This window comes from Gymnoscopelus braueri (genome assembly GCF_963280865.1).
Source record: "Gymnoscopelus braueri genome assembly, chromosome: 14".
NCBI lineage: Eukaryota > Metazoa > Chordata > Actinopteri > Myctophiformes > Myctophidae > Gymnoscopelus > Gymnoscopelus braueri.
In genome coordinates this window covers 22,975,297-22,994,323 of record NC_137619.1, presented here as the reverse complement: position 1 = coordinate 22,994,323, position 19,027 = coordinate 22,975,297, and the positions used below count along the sequence as shown (strand labels likewise).

Sequence of the window (19,027 nt, the reverse complement as noted above, 5' to 3'; positions counted from 1 at the left end):
TGTAAGAAGCTGTCTATCTACTCTACATTCCTACTGTACATGTCTACATATGCATCCCAACATCAACAAAATAGGCCTATATAGTGTTTAAATCGTTAAATGTTTTATAGAGAGCAACAGATATTGGACACCTTGTGATATTTACAAACTTGTCCATATCTAGACATCAATATTAGTTTCCTTTTTTTAATGGAAATTACTTAAAATGATCAAATCTATCTGAAACTATCCTAAGTATCTATGATTGGCAGCCGAGTTTTGTCCATATTTTACATGGTGAGTTCCTTAAAGCCACTGAAAACCGATAATCACCTTCTAACTAACGTAAAGTAATATGTACAGTACATAATAGTAAGCATCTAAAAAATATTAGATATTAGTTTCAATCAAAACTGGAAAAAAAAGTAATTTATGTTTTGTATACTTTAAATCCTGATATTGAGTTTAAATTGGGCATTCTTATGCAAGAGACAACTTGTCACTCTATCTCTCTCACCTTGCCTATGGTCAGCTGCTTTAACCCAGAGGGAAGATACAGCTTTATAGCTTGCATTGATTGTTCATGTGCTATATCAGCCCCTTGGGGTTATACGGCAGCTGACCAATTAGCATAAGCTTATTACGGTCAAATAAAGGCTGGGTATTTGATAGATATATGCTACATATTAAATAAGGAAACCTCTGTCCGTCACTCAGTTCCGCATGGTTCTCTTCAGTGGGTTGAGCAATTGATCTGAACTTGCACTCGGGCATTGACCATTATTAGCACGTGCAGGCAGTGACGAAGCCCGTTTTTCTCTTTCCCAAAATGTATGCTGTTTATTCACGTTTTTGTGTTAACGAGTTCAGGCTATGGTATATGTCGTCACAGACACCGGCACAGAGACAACGGCAGAACATACAGACACAGCAAACTTATAAAGGACTTTCATATAGGGCCTGTGACCACACACACTGCGTTTTATGAGTGGGAGGGAGCTTTGGATATCATCTCCATAGCACTAGCACGCACATTGACACGTGCACTGTTCGAATCCACATTGTGTAATTAGCACACATAGCTTAGCTGAAACAGCATAAACATCAACTTCTCATGGTTGTGGGTGGCAACGATTCCACGTCAGGTCGTAAATGACCGGGTTGTCTCAAACACACATACACCACACGCCATTGACGCCAATACGATTAAATAACCGTCCAAGACTTAAACTATGCATAGGCCTACCGAACGAATAACCCAAAAGTCTGCATATAGTTTGGCTGTGCACATCGCCGGGTATGGACTAGTTTGCTATATTTATATGTGGTCCAATCATCCTTAATGGTATGTATAATCTACAGTAAAAGGCTGTCCAAGACAATATGTTCATACACGAACAACAACACTAGTTTGCTCAGTGGTCTGGACCCATGTAGGGCAGCTGGTGGGTTACAAAGGAAGTGGGGCAAAGTCTGCATTGCATCAGGACAATAGCCTCCGGCGCGAACATAGCTCTGATTTGCCGTGATCTCCATATCACATGGACTGACTGCAGGTTAGGAGATGACTATCTTGTAATTGCTCTCATATCTATCCCATACACCTGGGCTGCTTACAGCTGTAAGTGATTAGCCTCCAGTAGGGTATCATATACGGGAAGTAATACGTCTGATTCCACTATATGCTAACAGTAAGAGTTCTATCACAAGGCCACAATATTTAGCCATATATATATATATATATACACATGTACGCACGCACGCACACACACACACACACACACACACACACACACACACACACACACACAGAGGAAAACAGAGGGCAAGAGTGTGAGAAAAAAAAGAGACAGATGCTGTTTGACCTTTCTTTGACCTAAAATGCAGACACCCATAAGCCCACAGGAGGCAATCAGTAGAAGATATACGTGCATCTACTCTTCCTCTCTGTGACCCATTCTGACAGTTGCATTACTCAAGAGGACTGGTGCTAGGCCCTGTCACAATGTAGGATAGAAAGGCCTAGAAAACAGCATGGAGGAGAGGAGAGGAGAAGAAAGAGGTTACATAGTGCATCTTTGTCTAAGTGACACAAACAAGAAACAATCCACACAGATGTAAACTTTTTAAGTTCAAGGACCCCCAGTTTGATATGCTTTAGGGCACAGACCTCCATAACTCTGAGAGTGTACAAATGTACCAAAAAACTACTTAAAGGGATACTTCACTTTCGGCGGGGGGAAACATTTAAAAAATATATTAAAAATAAATGAAAAAAGTAATGGAAAATTCATGGCCCCCTCACGCATTAGAGTGTCCTACTAATGTGTGAGGGGGCCTTTATTTTGCCATAACTTCTTTCTTTTTTTTTTAATATATATTTTTAATGTTTATTTTATGTGAAAGTGAAGTATCCCTTTAAAACAATTACTTTAAATAAATAAAAATGTATCTGCTCTTCAAGACCTGTATCTTACCACTGTGCCACTATGGCTCATACTAAATCAATTATCTTGTCTTCAGTGAAAGATTAGAGCCAGGTACAAACTTCCTTAGCATTTAGCTTTCACAGTGAAAATGTTCCAATAAGTAGATTTGAACCAGGGATCTTCTGCTTATTAGACAATACCATTATGTTCTGCACCACACAGACACAAGTCATGGAAGATGCTTGTTAACTATCGTAATAACTTAAAACTTAACTTAAAACTCATAGGATTTCGATGCAGACAGAGTTTAAATTGCTCTTCAAGACCTGTATCATACCACTGTACTATGTTAGTGCACGGTGGTTGGGGACCGGAAGTTGAGAGTTGGGGAAGTCCCGGCAAAGACGCGCTGTGATTGGCCAGTAGTCACTTTGAGTGGCAGTTGGGGCAAACGCAGTCCCTACAACATCATTTACAATTCTGTGCCTATCGGTACATAACTCGGACGGGGCTGAGTAGGCTCAAAGCAAACGTTCGGCACAGCAACTTGTGCCTCTCGTGGCTAAAGTTCACTTGAGACTGCGCCCCTCCGTAGCGGTCCGGTCCAAAACTATACTTTATAGGCGATAAAAAGTAATCCGCGGTTGTTTGAAAAAGTATTGGCCCAAGCGAGAGTCGAACGCAGACTCCCAGTGGTGAGTTGGGAGTCTAATGATTAGCGAGGTGCGCTACTGAAGCCGGTGCTGAAATTGGGTAATCGAGCTGTATTAGAATGTGCCGTGCCCAACTCCTCTAATGTAGTGGAAAGAAGCCCCGCCCTGACGCCCGCCCAATAAGGGAAGCCTCGCCCCTTCGGGGCGGGGCTTCCAAACCACGTGCACTGACATAGTTAGCACCACAGACACATGCAAGACTTTTGTGACAACTAATTACTTAGCCTTATTAGCATGCAGCGTGACGATTGTATAAAAGTTGGATGTTGTATAAAAGTTGGATTTGAACCAATTACCTTTGGAGTCTCCATTTTCTTAGTTCTGTATCTCGCCGTTGTACCAGCATGGTTCATGCTCATTTAGTTGTCTTGTGTGCTCTTCATTGAAAGATTAGAGCCAGGTACAAACTTAGAAAGAAATGGTCATGCTTGGTTTTGAACGAAGAACCTTCGGTTTACAAAGGACTGACTTATCTCCCACACCGCAGAAGATGTTTGTGACAACTAATTGCTAGGCATTTAGATGACCGTGAAAATTTTCAGTTGTACTAAACAGTAACCAGTGTGTAGCGTGTCTGTAAATACGTACATTGACAGAAATTCTGGCAGATTGAACATTATCACTGCTGATCCTACTGAAAGCCTGTTCACACACCCTGACCTTTCTAGAACACCTGCAAAAGTAAAGGTTAAGGAACAAATAAACCTCTGGGACCAAATAGCGCACACGTGCGCACTCGCGCGCGTGCGCGCACGCACGCACGCACGCACGCACGCACGCACGCACGCACGCACGCACGCACGCACGCACGCACGCACGCACGCACGCACGCACGCACGCACGCACGCACGCACGCACGCACGCACACGCACACGCACACGCACACGCACACACACACAGCACACGCACACAAACAAATGAGTGAATGGAACAAAACACAGAAAGCAACACTTTTGTCCAAAACTCACACAAATCCGTAAAGATTATCTCTGGAGTCATGTGATCAATTTGTATGAGTCAGATTAATCATATTCCATTCCAATTGGCTTTAATTGACTTCCAAACTTTGGTGGCCCTGGGTACGAACCAGGCCTGGCGAAGATCTCTGAGGAGCGCACTTTTCTAGTTATATCTGCGTACGCACACTTATCCGAAGGATTTAAGTGCACTTAATGGACAAGTCTCCCCGCCAAAGTCATTAACCATCTACAAATGTTACCACCTGCTCCTAGCTGCAGGCGAATGAGCAATGTCAAGGTCACCACATCCAGTGAACCTGATCCAACCCACCACAGTGGGATGATTCCACAGCCAATCCCACTCACCAGGGGACAGAGGTCTATTTTTGCCTTTTCTCATATTTCTCTGCATGACTGAGGAAATTATGAAACATGGAGAGCGCTAGCCGAGGGCAATCCAAGTACTGTTGGTTTTCATTGTAGTGGCTAATCAGGGACTAAATTAGACCTGGGCCGGGACACCAGGGGGAACTGAACCGACTCACTACAGCAGACAGAATATGAAACTAGAAGGAGTTTGAGTCCCAAGGAACAGACATGAGAGCTAATTAACCATCTCAACCCTATACTAGCCGATCTACAAGCTCACAACCCATCGCGTTGTGATGTGCTGTGAGCTTGTAGATGTGCTATGTGTAGGAGTCTGGAGTTGAGAACCAGCCGATTGAGAAATCAGAGAAGCAGGCTCTTCTCTTTGTTCTGGGAATCAAACCAATGAAATTCCATGCTCAAAGCAACTAGAAAATGTGCAGCCTAAATGAAAAAAATAAAACATCAAAGGAGGACGAGACGTGATGATCTCTGAGGCCAAGTTGATATTTTATTATTTAATGATGATCAGTCTCTCGACCTTCATCAGATCAGATTCCTTTTTTGATTCGCTTCCCGTGCTCTGGAGGGGCGTTCAGAGATTCTGATATGGCTGACAGAGTGCCTTGAAGTTAGAAATTTCACATTTCACTGAACAGTATAATAACAGCAATGATGTCATGAGATGTCGGACGATCGTATGCAGGCCTTCAAAATGGTTATATATCTCAGGTATGTTTGAATATCTCAGGTATGTGTACTTGTATAGATTTAGCATATAGACGTTAGCAAATGATGCAATGCTAGAGTGCTACCATATAATCTGGTCCACAGTGGACGGCCACAGCGCTCCTCAGAGCGTACACAGGCAGCTTTCGCTGGCCGTTTTTCAGCTTAAAACGGAGATAGCGCCCAAACGGTGGGTCGTACCTGGACACGATACGGCTAGTGGGATCCGGGCTGGCGAGGCACATCCAACGGTGCTTGGCTCGAGTCTGGAAAAAAAGGTGTTTTCAGACTGTTACCACAGTCAATTGACATTTGTATGTCATTTGTTCTTTCCTCCCCAATTTAGTCATTGTCAGTTCCCAGTGTGTACTGTGGTCGCTGTCACTGCCAACCTCTCAGTGTTGGCCTTGGGAGGGTGTAGTAGACAACCATATGTCTCTTCTCCTCCAATACACATGGAGTCACCAGCTGCTTCTTTTCACCTGATATCAGTGGGGAGTTTCACCAGGAGAGTGTAATGCACCCTGAACGCACCCTAACGCCCTGACTAAGCAGCAGTCGCTAGTGCAGAGACTAGGGGCTCTATCTTGCGCGCCTTACCCCTTATGCCTAAACTTACTAGCCATATTGTACTATTTTGAAAAAAATATATATATGGTTCAACTAGCCGATCTACATCGACAGGGTTGTGAGCTTGTAGATCAGCTATTTTAACTATTTTGAAATGTTTTACAAAATAGTAAAAAACGGCAAAAAAAGTGTGCCTTTTAGCTTCAAAACAGATTTTTCCCCACCTACCATGTTTAAGTCATTACTCCATGATCAGAGCATCACCTTTATGGTTTGTATGTGGTAAAAAACCACAGACGACCACAAGCATTGTGGTACTAGTCTGAAGCTTTCATATGGACATCCTGCTACAGACAAAAGAGACAGAAACACATCCTAAACCGGGGGACAATCAGAGCGCTGCACCACCCCAAAGAGCCGAATATAACATTTAAAAAAAGACTATTAAGGCATTATATAAGACATTAAAGCAGGTTTGTAATTTAAAGTCATACTGTGTAACTTTTTCAATTGAAGTGAACGTTATTTTTGATATAATCTTTCACTGGTATATTTTTCACAATAACCATTACCCAAAACTGTTATTTGCAACCGTATATCCGACTTGTTACTGGGCACGGCACTCCCTCTAGTTGTCGGCGACGCATACGCCAAGTTTGAAGTTGGTTGGTTGGACGGTTCTCGAGATACATGAACTACATGCAGATGTACAGACGTACAGACAGACATGCAGAGATTTTGTGCATTTATTGTAAGATATACAGTGAAAGGGGCAATGACGACAATTTTGTCATCATTAAAATGCCATTTTGTAGCCATTATTGAATTTCAAATTGGATAAATTGTATTGCTAACTTGACTTACTTTATCGAAACACTTTTGTGGCGTGGGGGTGCCTTGATGGGCAACGTGTCAGTCCTGACCCCGATGCCCCTAGCTAATTTTGTACAAAAAAGTATAAATAAGTAAAGGCTAATTTACACTTTGTTCTACACGTTTTGCTGGCCAACACTGTCGACGAGCACTTATAGCCAGAACTCTGCCGTGTTTTCTCTCTGTACTATATGCAGCGCCGAGAAAGCGCATTGAATAGATGCCTAAAATGTTCTATACTTACAGTGCAGTAGCCTCACAGTAAGTAATGCTTTATAACTCTCCCTCCATCACTCTTTACTGACGTTCAGAGCACAATGGGTGCAGTTATCGAGAAGCAACATAGACCCTTGTGGTTAGAAATTGCTCATCTCAGTCAAAATATTCCTCCAATGTGTTGTATCATCTTCTATAATGGGATTCATAGTAAGAATCATAATTAATAAGGCCTACTTACCATGATGAGTGGAGGCCATTTACCTGTCGGGGAAGGGAATCAACATCTCGTGTATAGGAGGTGCAAACAAAGGAGCTTCTTGTGTGCATGCTTTCAATGTTTTCAAGTGGGCCCTGATCCAGAAAAGGTTGAGAACCACTGCTGTATGAGACCCATTTCACTAAGTCAATGTCCTATCTTTTCTGTGTTCCCCTTTCTCCTCCATCTCTCTTGCTTCCTCATCCTCCTTTGCTCTTTTCTTGTCTTGATTCTTCCTTTCTATCCTTCTCCCTCTCTTCTCTTCTTCCTCCGCTCTCTCCGTCTCTCCCAGGTTTCGCGGTGAACCTTCAGGTGATCCTGGCGAACCCGCGGGCCCAGTTCAAGCGCCGAGGGTCCCAGCCTGGCATGCAGGAGTCCGATTTCCTCAAGCAGATCACCAAGGTTAACGAGCTGGAGCCCAAGGCCAACAACTGCACCCGGGTCAGTACCATCATACTGTGAATGACGTGACATCCTAAGCAAGTGATTCTCAAACACGTTTGATTTCAGGGACACTCAGTTTCATATGCATTAGGCCACGGACATCCATTTGATTTTCTTTATTAATGTTTTATCTACACTGGAAAATCTCCAGTGTTATTTAACTCAGACTTACAGACCTGTTAAAGAGTCAATTTGGTCCCATGCATGTACCTGGACCCGACGCTGAGAAACGTCGGGTGTGTGTCCTCAACCGAATGCTAGTCCGCGCTGGGTATTCATGCTTTCAAAAACCTCCAAATATGGAGGAATGGGCGGAATAGATGGATCAATTCACAACTGTGCGAAAAAAAAGTTATATTCACAATGCGTGAAAAGTATTTGGGGACTTACTTCCTTGACCTAGCCTTTATATATTATATAAGTAACGATATTAGCCGCGGACACACACACACACGCTCGCTCACTAGGTGCCATGGCATATAAATAGAAACTACATCCGCCCCACCAATATTGACCGGTAAGGATCAGCCTGAGCAAGGCTTTTTATATACCAACTTTGTTCAGCCAATCCCTGTAAAGTCCAAGATGTCACTCTTAACCTCCAACCAGCACAGTCACTGAGGTCACACTGGCAATCTTTTGATTGTGCATACTCCCTTTCCAAAGCATTTTTCAATGCTATCAATGTGCACACTCCCTTTCCAATGCAACACAAGGGGGATAAAATCGGCTTGTGGCACTACACTTACATCAGGAATTTAGCCTGAAGCAAAAGTCATAACAATGGCTGCCATGACAACAATGTGCCATAGGGCATCTTAACCCTATGCACTATTGACAGAATGAGTCATGAAAGTGACTGGTGGTGCTAGCTAAACTTAGATGCGCAAAGCTCCAATTGGACAGAAATGGCATTCTGCTGCCATCAATTCAAATTGTGCGCTTCAGACAGCCCAGATCGATGTGGCTCATCTCGTGCTGCCGCAGCCTGCTGTCGGCACTTGGCTTTATGAAACCACCCATCCTCTTGACAACCCGCTGCGAACTGTCTTAGCGTCCCCTTTTCTGAGAAATGGTTTCCATTACACTTTCTTCCAGCCAGGCTATAAGAGCTCAGAGAGAATGTCACAAAATATGGCCCCAAGTTAATTCTTTCCAGCAGGCCCTGGGTTTAAATGTGTGGACTCTTTCATTGTTAATTTACACTGGTAGCGACGACTCAAGTCTCCCCCTACGCTGTATCTCTCCTGCATTAGTACTTTATACAATGCAATGGCAGTCCACCCCTTGACCTGATTCCCTCTCGTATGAGGGTTGTATACATTGGTGGCCATGGAAGAAGCCCCCATATCCAGAATATATCTTGCATTAATAAAAATGCTATCACATCTCCTATCACATCTCTATGACAAAAAAAAAAAATCTTTTCAATTAGAAAATGTTGTGTGGGCTCTTGGCTCAGACCCTTGTATCCCATACCATGTTGTGATCTACTGTAGGAATTTTGGATTCACAAGTTGCCCTAGATAGGATTGTCAGCGAAATGTGCCAAAAATGTTTATGTACAATAAAGTGTAACACTTGTAGAAGCAATGTTGCTTTGGTAGAAGTCTCCCCACAGACCATCTGTCCTGTATTTTGCAAGAAATGCTCTCTTCCACAGAGCAGCAAGCTTGTGAGAGATGTGCTTAGGCCAATGTATGTCATTTTTCAAAAGGAGAGCAGGCAATTCCCTCCCCTTTAAACTTCAGTATTCTTTTCATTGAGACAGACAGTAGGAAAGCAGAGAGGGAGACAGTACACAGGAGGAAGACACAGGAGGACGTCTGCCTGGGTTTGATCCAAACACAGCAGGGGTAGGCATTTTCCCAGAGGCAAGCTTAAACCAATAAGCCATCGATTGCCACCGGAATGTGTGCTTTTAACTTCCAGCGGTAGGTTGTGCCTGCCTACACAGTAAAATACTCTGTGTTCATTTAACTCTGAGTGTACAAATGGAACCAAAATGGATCCGTAAGGGTCATTTGGGTCATTTGTACACTCTCAGAGTTACATTAACACTCAGAAGTTCACAGCCTGCTTGTGTTAGAAACTAATAAACTATGCTCATTCTATTGCCACATGTGTCACTCTGGATAAGAGCATCTGCTAAAAGCAGAGGGTGGTCCCACCCTCAGCTTTTAGCAGACACTCTATTCCCTGCCTGTAGGGAATAGTCTAAAGACCTGGGACCCAGTGGTGTCATCATTTACCCCCTAGCTTCCCTGTGCTGCAGATAGAACGGTGTTGAGCGCATCTTCATCATTATCAGCCCCATTAACTTAATGGAGGAGCCCCGCTGATGATATTAATACAGGCTATTAGTCGGCCGTGACATCATCAGTCATCGCCCACCGCCGTGCAGACAGGAGGACCCGACATTGCCATCTATCACACATCGAGGGTACACGCATATAGACACGCGCACTCGCACGCACGCACATGCTTGATGTTTTGTGGATTGAAGATGACATCATCGCTCATAGGTTGCTGCTGTGCAGCCAGAGCGACGTGACATCATCAGTAACAGCCACAGTGACACGGCTGTCTGAGTCATCAGTACTCGGGCTGACACCGGGCACAGGAAAAACATCTGACTTTAATCTGAGTCTTTGGGGCAAGGCTCCTCAGAATCTGTGATTCTGTCCAGAGCTAATCTAGTAAACCGCTGGACTGATCAGCACTAAACTTCTTGTGCATGCTGCCAAGTACCTCCCCGCATTTTTACACATATAGTTTATATATATATATATATATATATATATATATATATATATATATATATATATATATCTTATATTTAACTTTAATAAAATATCATACTGGAAGTCAACTGATGTCATAGACTGGCCACATCTGAGATCCACAGGGAAGCCACTCCGTTATTAGAACCGGTCTTATTTTGTACTGATAAGTGAAGCGCGTGTGTGTGTGTGTGTGTGTGTGTGTGTGTGTGTGTGTGTGTGTGTGTGTGTGTGTGTGTGTGTGTGTGTGTGTGTGTGTGTGTGTGTGTGTGTCTGTCCCTCGCATAACTCTGGCACTGTCCGACCGATCCAGACTTAAACAAGACCAGGAGACCTGGTTCTGCCAGACCCAGAATAAGTACTTTATAAGATCAGAGCACTACGTCACCGGACTTCACATGTTCCGGACTTCAGCCTGTGTCTATGCCCATGTATGGACGAAAGGGGGACAGACTTTTTGGGCTGGGGCCGGAGGACAAAGTGACCATGCCCATGTATGGACGAAACAGGTACAAAGCCTCATGTAAGCCCGACCCCTTGGGTCTGGCAAAAAAATCACACCCAGTGTGAAGTGGGCGGTGTGGTCATCACAGTGGTCATCATAGTGATGGAAGCTCACTTCCAAAAAAAATTGATTTTTGGAAGTGCATAATCCTATGTATAGGTTATCAATGTCATCATGTGTCTCGCTAGCCAATCACAGTGCTGAATAGAGTCAGCCAATAGAGTCAGCCAATCACAGTACAGGAAAGTGGGCCAAGTGGGCCAATCACAGTGCTAATGAGGTGTCCCAACCCCACTTATAGGGGCGGCTACACCGCCCAAAAACATGAATGTCTGTATTTGTCTGTCCCCGGGTCTGTGTAGGACTCACCGATTCTCTAGCCTCGTTCCCAGCCTCACTCATCTGCAAAGAGAAAAGCCTGGTCACAACCTAATGCAGAGAGTGTCTATAGGGGCGGGAGTTCCGTCGGACGTATTTCCCCCTGAAATTATCTTTTTCAAATTCTGTACTTCCATTTAGACACTCAATCGGCTAAGTCTTGCCCAGTGTGACGATTCTCTGTCTGTGGGGTGAGGCATCGGCTTCCCTGATTGGCCAACCCAACCCATCGGCTTCAGAAGAGAACTATATTTGTATACAGGGCAATCTGGTAATGCACAAAATGTCTGTATCTGTCTGTGGGTCCGTCTGTCTCCCATTTATGCCCACGTCATCCACACACAGTTTTTGACGACATCAGGGATCACCACATCTCCATATTTGGTTGATCGGTCATATGGTAGTGGGTACCACACTGGGTACTCTGACAACGTGTACAACAGGTTTAGGGTTTAGTTTAGTTTATTTCAGTAAATTTTATGGTAACATAGTTAAAATAGTTAATACAAAAAAACTAATTTATAAAGAAAAGATTTCTGACCATTTCTGACCAAAAAGGTATAGGCTGAATCTAAACTTAACCATACTGACAGTACCTAACCTTTAACCAGGAGGTTCCGACGACCGCCTGTATTGAAGAGTGTATCCTAACATTTGGGTCCTGACCTTGGTTGAAGGAGGGCTGGAAAATGGCCTGTCTGCGGGGTGTGTGTCTGCGGGGTGTGTGTGTGTGTGTGTGTGTGTGTGTGTGTGTGTGTGTGTGTGTGTGTGTGTGTGTGTGTGTGTGTGTGTGTGTGTGTGTGTGTGTGTGTGTGTGTGTGTGTGTGTGTGTGTGTGTGTGTGTGTGTGTGTGTGTGTGTGTGTGTGTGTGTGTGTGTGTGTGTGTGTGTGTGTGTGTGTGTGTGTGTGTGTCTGGGAGAGGCTGACAGCTGCTGTGATGTAGTTAGACCAGGACAGTAACGTGGACAGACAGGCTGTGACAAGACAAGAGGAGTGGAAGGAGGGGGGAGGCAGATGGAGATGGATGATAGCAGGGAGAGAAGGGAGAGAGGAAAATAGAGAAATGTAGAGAAAGAGAGAGACAGACAGAGAGACAGACAGAGAGACAGACAGACAGACAGACAGACAGACAGACAGACAGACAGACAGACAGTGAGCGAGAGGAAAGAGGGAGTGGAGAGACAGAGGGAGGACAGACAGAGATGGATGAAAGGAAGGATGGACGGATGGATGGATGAAAGATGGACTGAAGGAGAGATTAAAGGAGAATGGAGAGGAAGAGAGGGAGAGACAGGGCAAGAGATGGAGGGAGAGCATGGGAAGTACCGAGCACCGAGTCTGCTGTGTTATCATCTGACAGACTGGTGCAACACACACACACACACAGTCTTCCATACTCAGACACACACACCATCATTTGTACGCACACATACACACAAACACAGGCCCAGTTTGCTCTGCCAAAGCTTCGCCCAGGGTGCCAACTACCAACCAAAGGAAGGGAGACAATAATGCCCGGAACCCAACACGCACACACACCTCCCCTTCCTCTCCACTGTTCTTTCATCCCTCCATTCTTAGTACCCCCCCCCCCCTCCAACCTCCTCTTCTCCACCCGTCCGTTCTATGCATCACCTCCTTTGAGATCCATCTAAACCTCCAGACGCCACTCAGACACACACACACACACACACACACACACACACACACACACACACACACACACACACACACACACACACACACACACACACACACACACACACACACACACACACACACACACACACACACACACACACACACACACACACACACACACACACTCTCTCTTCTGGTAAAGCTTCAGCTTTTTGTCTCCAATATAGCCCCGGGGGGGAGGGGATGAAAGAGAACGAGAGAGGGACAGAGAGAGAGATGGAGGGAGAGAGAGAGAGAGAGAGAGAGGAATGACAGCTAGTAGAGAAACAAGTGAAAGTGATGAATGGAGGAAATTGAAGGCAAAATGGGTGGAAAGGGAGTGTTGGACAAGAGGTGGTGGTGGTGGGGGGTTAAACCATTATCTGAGGCCGATTCTACTAATCGTCTGTCGGGTGGAAACCACATAATGTCCAAAAGCTGTTACTTTTTAGGATTGAAATTAAAAATCATCAAAAGTAGCAGATCTACAATCTCGAAACGCGGCCCAAAGCGACACGTTTTGAGCTTGTAGATCTGCTACTTTTGATGCTTTTGTGTGACGCTTTAGTATGGGGGCAGGGCATTCAATTATGAAAAAATGCCTTCTAAATCCTAAGAGTTTTCTGAAAAACGTATGTTTTAGTGGTCGATCGGCTATATTCAGCTAAAGCTTTCCCCACAGAACAACAGAAAACAGAAAAGACTACAGAACCCTGAGGGACTCAACCATATGGGGTTTAAGTGGTTAAAGTCCAGGGGAACAGAGGACTCCACATGACTCTATAATTGGTATGTGTGTGCGCACGCGCATACATGTCTCACACACACACATTTGTATTACTATATACTTGTGAGGACATGAATGCCATTTGAGAAAAATATGGGCCATTTTGAGCCTTAACCCGAAAGTACTGCTTGTACTGCAGATCCACTGTTTTGGGTGCGTGATACTGGCGCACATGGCAAGTATAAATCTCCAAACCTCGATCCCTAAACCTATCTCTAAATGCCATATCCTTACCCTAGCCTGAATCTTTCCCTAATTGTAAGCTTAACCCATTAAGAGCGGGAACGCATCTGGGTCATTTTTGGGCGGTGAAACCGCCCCTATAAGTGAGGTTTGGATATTTGTACAACAAATCCTGCGCTGTGATTGGCCAAAAATCTACCCCGCCTAACCCTGCACCGTGATTGGCCAATCACAGTCTATTCAGGACTGTGATTGGCCAGTGTCACATGACACATGTGCATAGCCCTATATAAGAAACCATAACTTAAAAAAAAACATAAATTTGTTTTTTTTTAAGTTATGGTTTCTTCCATCATAAAGAGTGTTTCAATAAATGTATTTATTTTTTGTACATGATTGGTTGACTCCATTCAGTATTGTGATTAGCTAGCAAGACACCGCCCACTTCACACAGGGTGTGATTTTTTTTATTTCTTTGCCTATTAAAAATAGCAGATATACAAGCTCATAGTGTGGCACTCAGCTTGTAGATTTGCTATTTAAAAGAAATTGTGAATATGTTTGCAAATCTTTGAATATATATATTTTTTTAAGCGAACATTTGTAACTCAAATATATATTCAAACTAAAGATTTGCAAAACATGTCTAAAAAAATCTACTCTAAAAAATTCTGCTCTACTATAACATTAGGCCCTAACAATCGTAATACAAGACCACACACACGTATAATGTGTGCATTCATTCACACGCAATTTGTATACACGTGCACACACACATAGCTGTTTGGTATGCACATGTGCACACATACACACATTACACAGACACAAACCAATTTCCCGAGCCCTCTGGTGTGATGCTTTAGTGCGTGCTACATTAGCCTCGTTAGATATGCAAAGTGAACCAATTAGCAACACTGTGTGCAGGAAATGACATGTTCCACCTGAAGGAGTCGAGGAAACGAAGTCAGCACTCGGCCAACAATAAATCATGTCGTCTGCGTTTGTGTGTGTGTGTGTGTGTGTGTGTTTAACTCACTCAATATATATATATAAATATATATATATATGAGCTTGTAGATCTGCTATTTCTTTTTAAATCGTGATTTTTTTTTGCAAATCTTTGAATATTTATATTTTTAAAGCGACTCAAAAAAAAAAAAATTTGCTTCTGGGGGATTCCTGGGACACAATATTTTACAAATGTTCGCTTTGAAAAATATATAGATATATATATAAGATTTGCACAAATTCTCACGATTTTTCAAAAATAGCAGATCTCCAAACTCATAGCGCGGCACTGCTATTTTTGAATAGCCAAAGAAATCTAAAATGACAAGAGATGCATTGCCGGATTGAATGGGTTAAGGTATTGGCTACATTAAAAAAAAGGCTATTATGTTAATATAATTCAAATCACACCTGGTCTTTCTGGCAGAGTAAATCCTGCCCTCTTCAAAGACTAACCTCCTAGCTTCTGAAATCAAAAGCTTATGCAGCATTTTCTCAATAATGTGTCACTGTGAAATGAGTAGTGAGGACATTTTAATGCTGGCTCAAAAAGTGACCGATGTTGGTTACTCTCTGTGATCTGCTTATTACCTTTGATTTAATCTAAGCTATCTCTTATTTATGTATTCCTTAAATCTAGCTAAACCCCGGTCATGTGACAGGGAGGGGCAATGACACATGTCAACAGAAGGAAGATATGAGGGTTTTTAACTAGAGCTACAGTACTGTAAACTACTTGTCTGATCATTCTAGTATCAGCTTTACAATGTTGTGCCCTATGCCACCAAAGATCTTCCTCCATTCGTTGCCGCACCATTAAATCCTCGACTGCGGAGAAGTTATCTGATGTATTTCTCGCTTTTTCTACTTCCATTCCATCTCATCAGATGGCCGATTTGCTGAACAGATTTAATTACTTCTGTCAGGTCACCCTAGATACTGTAGCCCCTGTAAAATAAATGAAAACAAGAAAAAAAAAGCCTGTAAAATCATCTTCCTAGCTCAATGATCTTGAGGAACAGAGAAAGGCAGAAAGGAAATGAAAAGCCTGTCAAATATGTGTTTTGTACTCTCAAAGATCTAAAGGTATATGAAAGATCTCATGAAGGAATTTAATGTTGCAATGAAAGACTCGATGCACAGTATTTTTCTAAACTAATTTCTGCAAATACCCACAACCCAGGAATACTGTTAAACACTACTACTGATAGTGCTGTATACATTCCCTCTGGAACAGTAATGAACCACTCTCCAGAGAAATGTTTCTTCACTAAGAAAATGTTATATCCGAGATAAAATAATCACCTCTCTCTTACCTTCCATGTGGAGGCTAAAATGGATGCATTTGTTCCTTTACCTGCAGAACACCCTCGCAGACCTTATATTACACATTAAATCCTCTCCCTGTCCACTAGACACTGTCCCCACAAGACTGATTAAAGTTTGCTCTACTGTAGCACTTTGTTCATTATAAATAGCCGACTTCAAGTGTGACCTCATCCAACTGCTTCTTTAAAAACCCAATCTGCACCCCTCCGTTCTTAGCAATTAGACCCATTTCTAAACTCCCATTGTTATCCAAAGTTTTAGAGAAACTTGTGTATAAAACAGCTTAGTGACTATTTGAACACCAATAACCTCTTTGAAGAATTCCAGTCAGGTTTTCGTCCATGCCACAGCACAGAAAACCACTCACTAATGATCTTCTTTAAGCAGCTGATGCAGGACAATGCTCCATTTTAATCCTCCTTGATCTTAGTGGTGCATTTGAAACAACTGATGGTGTAAAGTAACTAAGTACATTTACTGTACATAAGTACAATTTTGAGGTATTTTTTTTACTTAACTGGAGTATTTTACATTTTCAGTACTTTTACTCCACTACATCTCAGAGGCACATATTGTACTTTTACCTCACTAAAATTATTTGAAAACTTTAGTGACTACTTTGTAGATTTTGGTTATTATTACAAAACATTAACCACTTCAGCCCTATATACTTAGGCTATTTGAAAATAGCCGATCTACAAGCTCACAACGGGTTGTGATGTGACGCATTGTGAGCTTGTAGATGTGCTATTTTCAAAGGTTTTTATACATTTTAAAACTTGTGAAATGGGACATTCTGCATAATGAGTTACTTTTGGTACTTTAAGTACATTTTGATCCAATACTTTTGTACTTTTACTAAAGTAAATTTAGAATTCTGGAGTTTCACTTGTAACAGAGTATTTCTACATTGCAGTATTGATACTTTTACTTAACCCATTAAGACTGGGGACGCATCTGTGTCTTTTACATTTCTTTAGGCTATTCAAAAATAGCAGATATACAAGCTCATAGCGCGGCACCGAGTGCCGCGCTACGAGCTTGTATATCTGCTATTTTTTTTTAATCGTGGAGAAAAAAAAATTGGGATTTTTTTCCAAAAACTGTTAGGATTTCGATTTTTTTAAAGAATCACCTCAGGTCTTAATGGGTTAAGTAAGAAATGTGAGTACTTTTTCCACCACTGCAACTGGCCACCTTAGAAGTTCCGTTGGCATATCAGGCATAAGTGGCTTTCCCTCTTATTTATCAGATGAAGTATATACGGTGAGCCACAAGGCTCTATTCTTGGCCCTGTAATTATTATTCTCCCACTACATGCTTCTGGGCAACATTATCCATAAACACAACATCAAATTATACTGTTATGTTCATGATACACAACTATACCTGCCCATTTACCAAATCTCTTCGTCGAAAACAGCCAATCCACAAGCTCACAACGAGCCGTGCTGCAACGCATTGTAAGCTTGTAGATGTGATATTTGTGCAAAGTGTTCACCCCCAGAATCGTGACTCTAGGGTTAATCTGGTTAATTTTTGGGACTGTGGTTTCCCCAACGACTCTCAGAGCATGTTTAGATGATTTACACTGTTGGATGGCACAAAAAGTTTTACAAGTAAATAACAGCAAATCAGAAGTAATCTTATTCAGCCTGCCAGCCTCCACTGCAATCATTGAACGTAAAGATTTTAAAAAAGTGATCTTAGTTTTAACACAGGTAAATAAGATGGTTCAGTCCTGTTCTCATCTAAGTATTTGCTAACTCCTGCTGATCTTAAAAAAAAAAAAAAAAAAAAAGAGTCATCCTTGCCTCCTCCCGTCTAGATTTCTGCAAGGCACGGCTCGGTCTAGCCCCATCCTACATGACAGAACATTTAATCCCATATCAGCTGGAACGTAGCCTGAGATCCTTAGGCAGGGCCCTTCTGGTCATTCCAAGGTCTTGACTGAAAACAAAAGCCGATCAGGCCTTTTGTCTGAGGAGGTTATGTTTAAAAACATACTACCTGATTGTCGTCTGTTTTTGTGTTTTCTTACAATTAAAAAAAAAAATCTTTGATGCTAAATTATGCTTTTTTTATAACGCTTTTTTTAAGGAGCTACACAGCACTTTAGACAGACTGAATCCCACAGCAGCCTTCTCTCATGTTGTATTGGTTTACATTTGATCAAACTAATTTCGGATTAATTTGATTACAGTATGTGTAGTAGTCTGGGTCCTCTGGACCACGGTTGAGAGATTATTTAAAAAGTGTAGCCAAAACTTCTAGAAACAAACTCAATCTCAGACTGCCCTGTACTGTATGTGGAATACGAAATAGATGCCATTGCCTGCAGCTCTGCTGCATTCATCTCAGGATGTTTTAATTATGGAAGATATCTTTGGTGAACAGAACACATTGGTGCTGTAAAATATTTTAGTGTCCACAGTCCACACACAGTAAATTTAAGTGGCCTGTTAATTTAACAAAAACTGTTACAACACTGAACATTTTGCTGTCTAGTGTCTCCCTTACATCAGCATGTTCTCTAATCCCTTCTCTCTCTCCCTCTCTCTCTCTGAACCCCCCACCCAGGTGCTGGTCTGGCACACTCGCACGGAGAAACCACACCTAGGGAACGAGCCCAAGCATCGGAAGGACAACGTCATCATCGAGGTCTAAGGCAAAAGGCCAATCAGACTGCTCGTCGTTGCTGCAGGGGGGCGTGACTTATGACAGCACCTTGCTTCTTCATTCAATGGATGGCACAGAACAGTACACACTGCTTGAGACGAACAAGGAACGCTGGAGCGATTGCATGATTCCCCAACTCTCGGCTGTCTGTGAAA

General features: G+C 42.6%; 1 protein-coding gene across 1 annotated transcript in view; it reads left to right on the top strand.

The window, feature by feature from the left end:
* Window positions 1-18,899, top strand: part of b3gat2 (beta-1,3-glucuronyltransferase 2 (glucuronosyltransferase S)) — a gene marked incomplete at its 5' end in the record, with an annotated part of 49,288 nt that extends 30,389 nt beyond the window's left edge. The window contains 2 exon segments of the mRNA XM_080450325.1: window positions 7,389-7,537; window positions 18,774-18,899. Coding sequence (XP_080306451.1) covers window positions 7,389-7,537; window positions 18,774-18,860 — 236 coding nt within the window. The 3' untranslated portion in view covers window positions 18,861-18,899.
* Window positions 18,900-19,027: the final 128 nt, after the last annotated feature.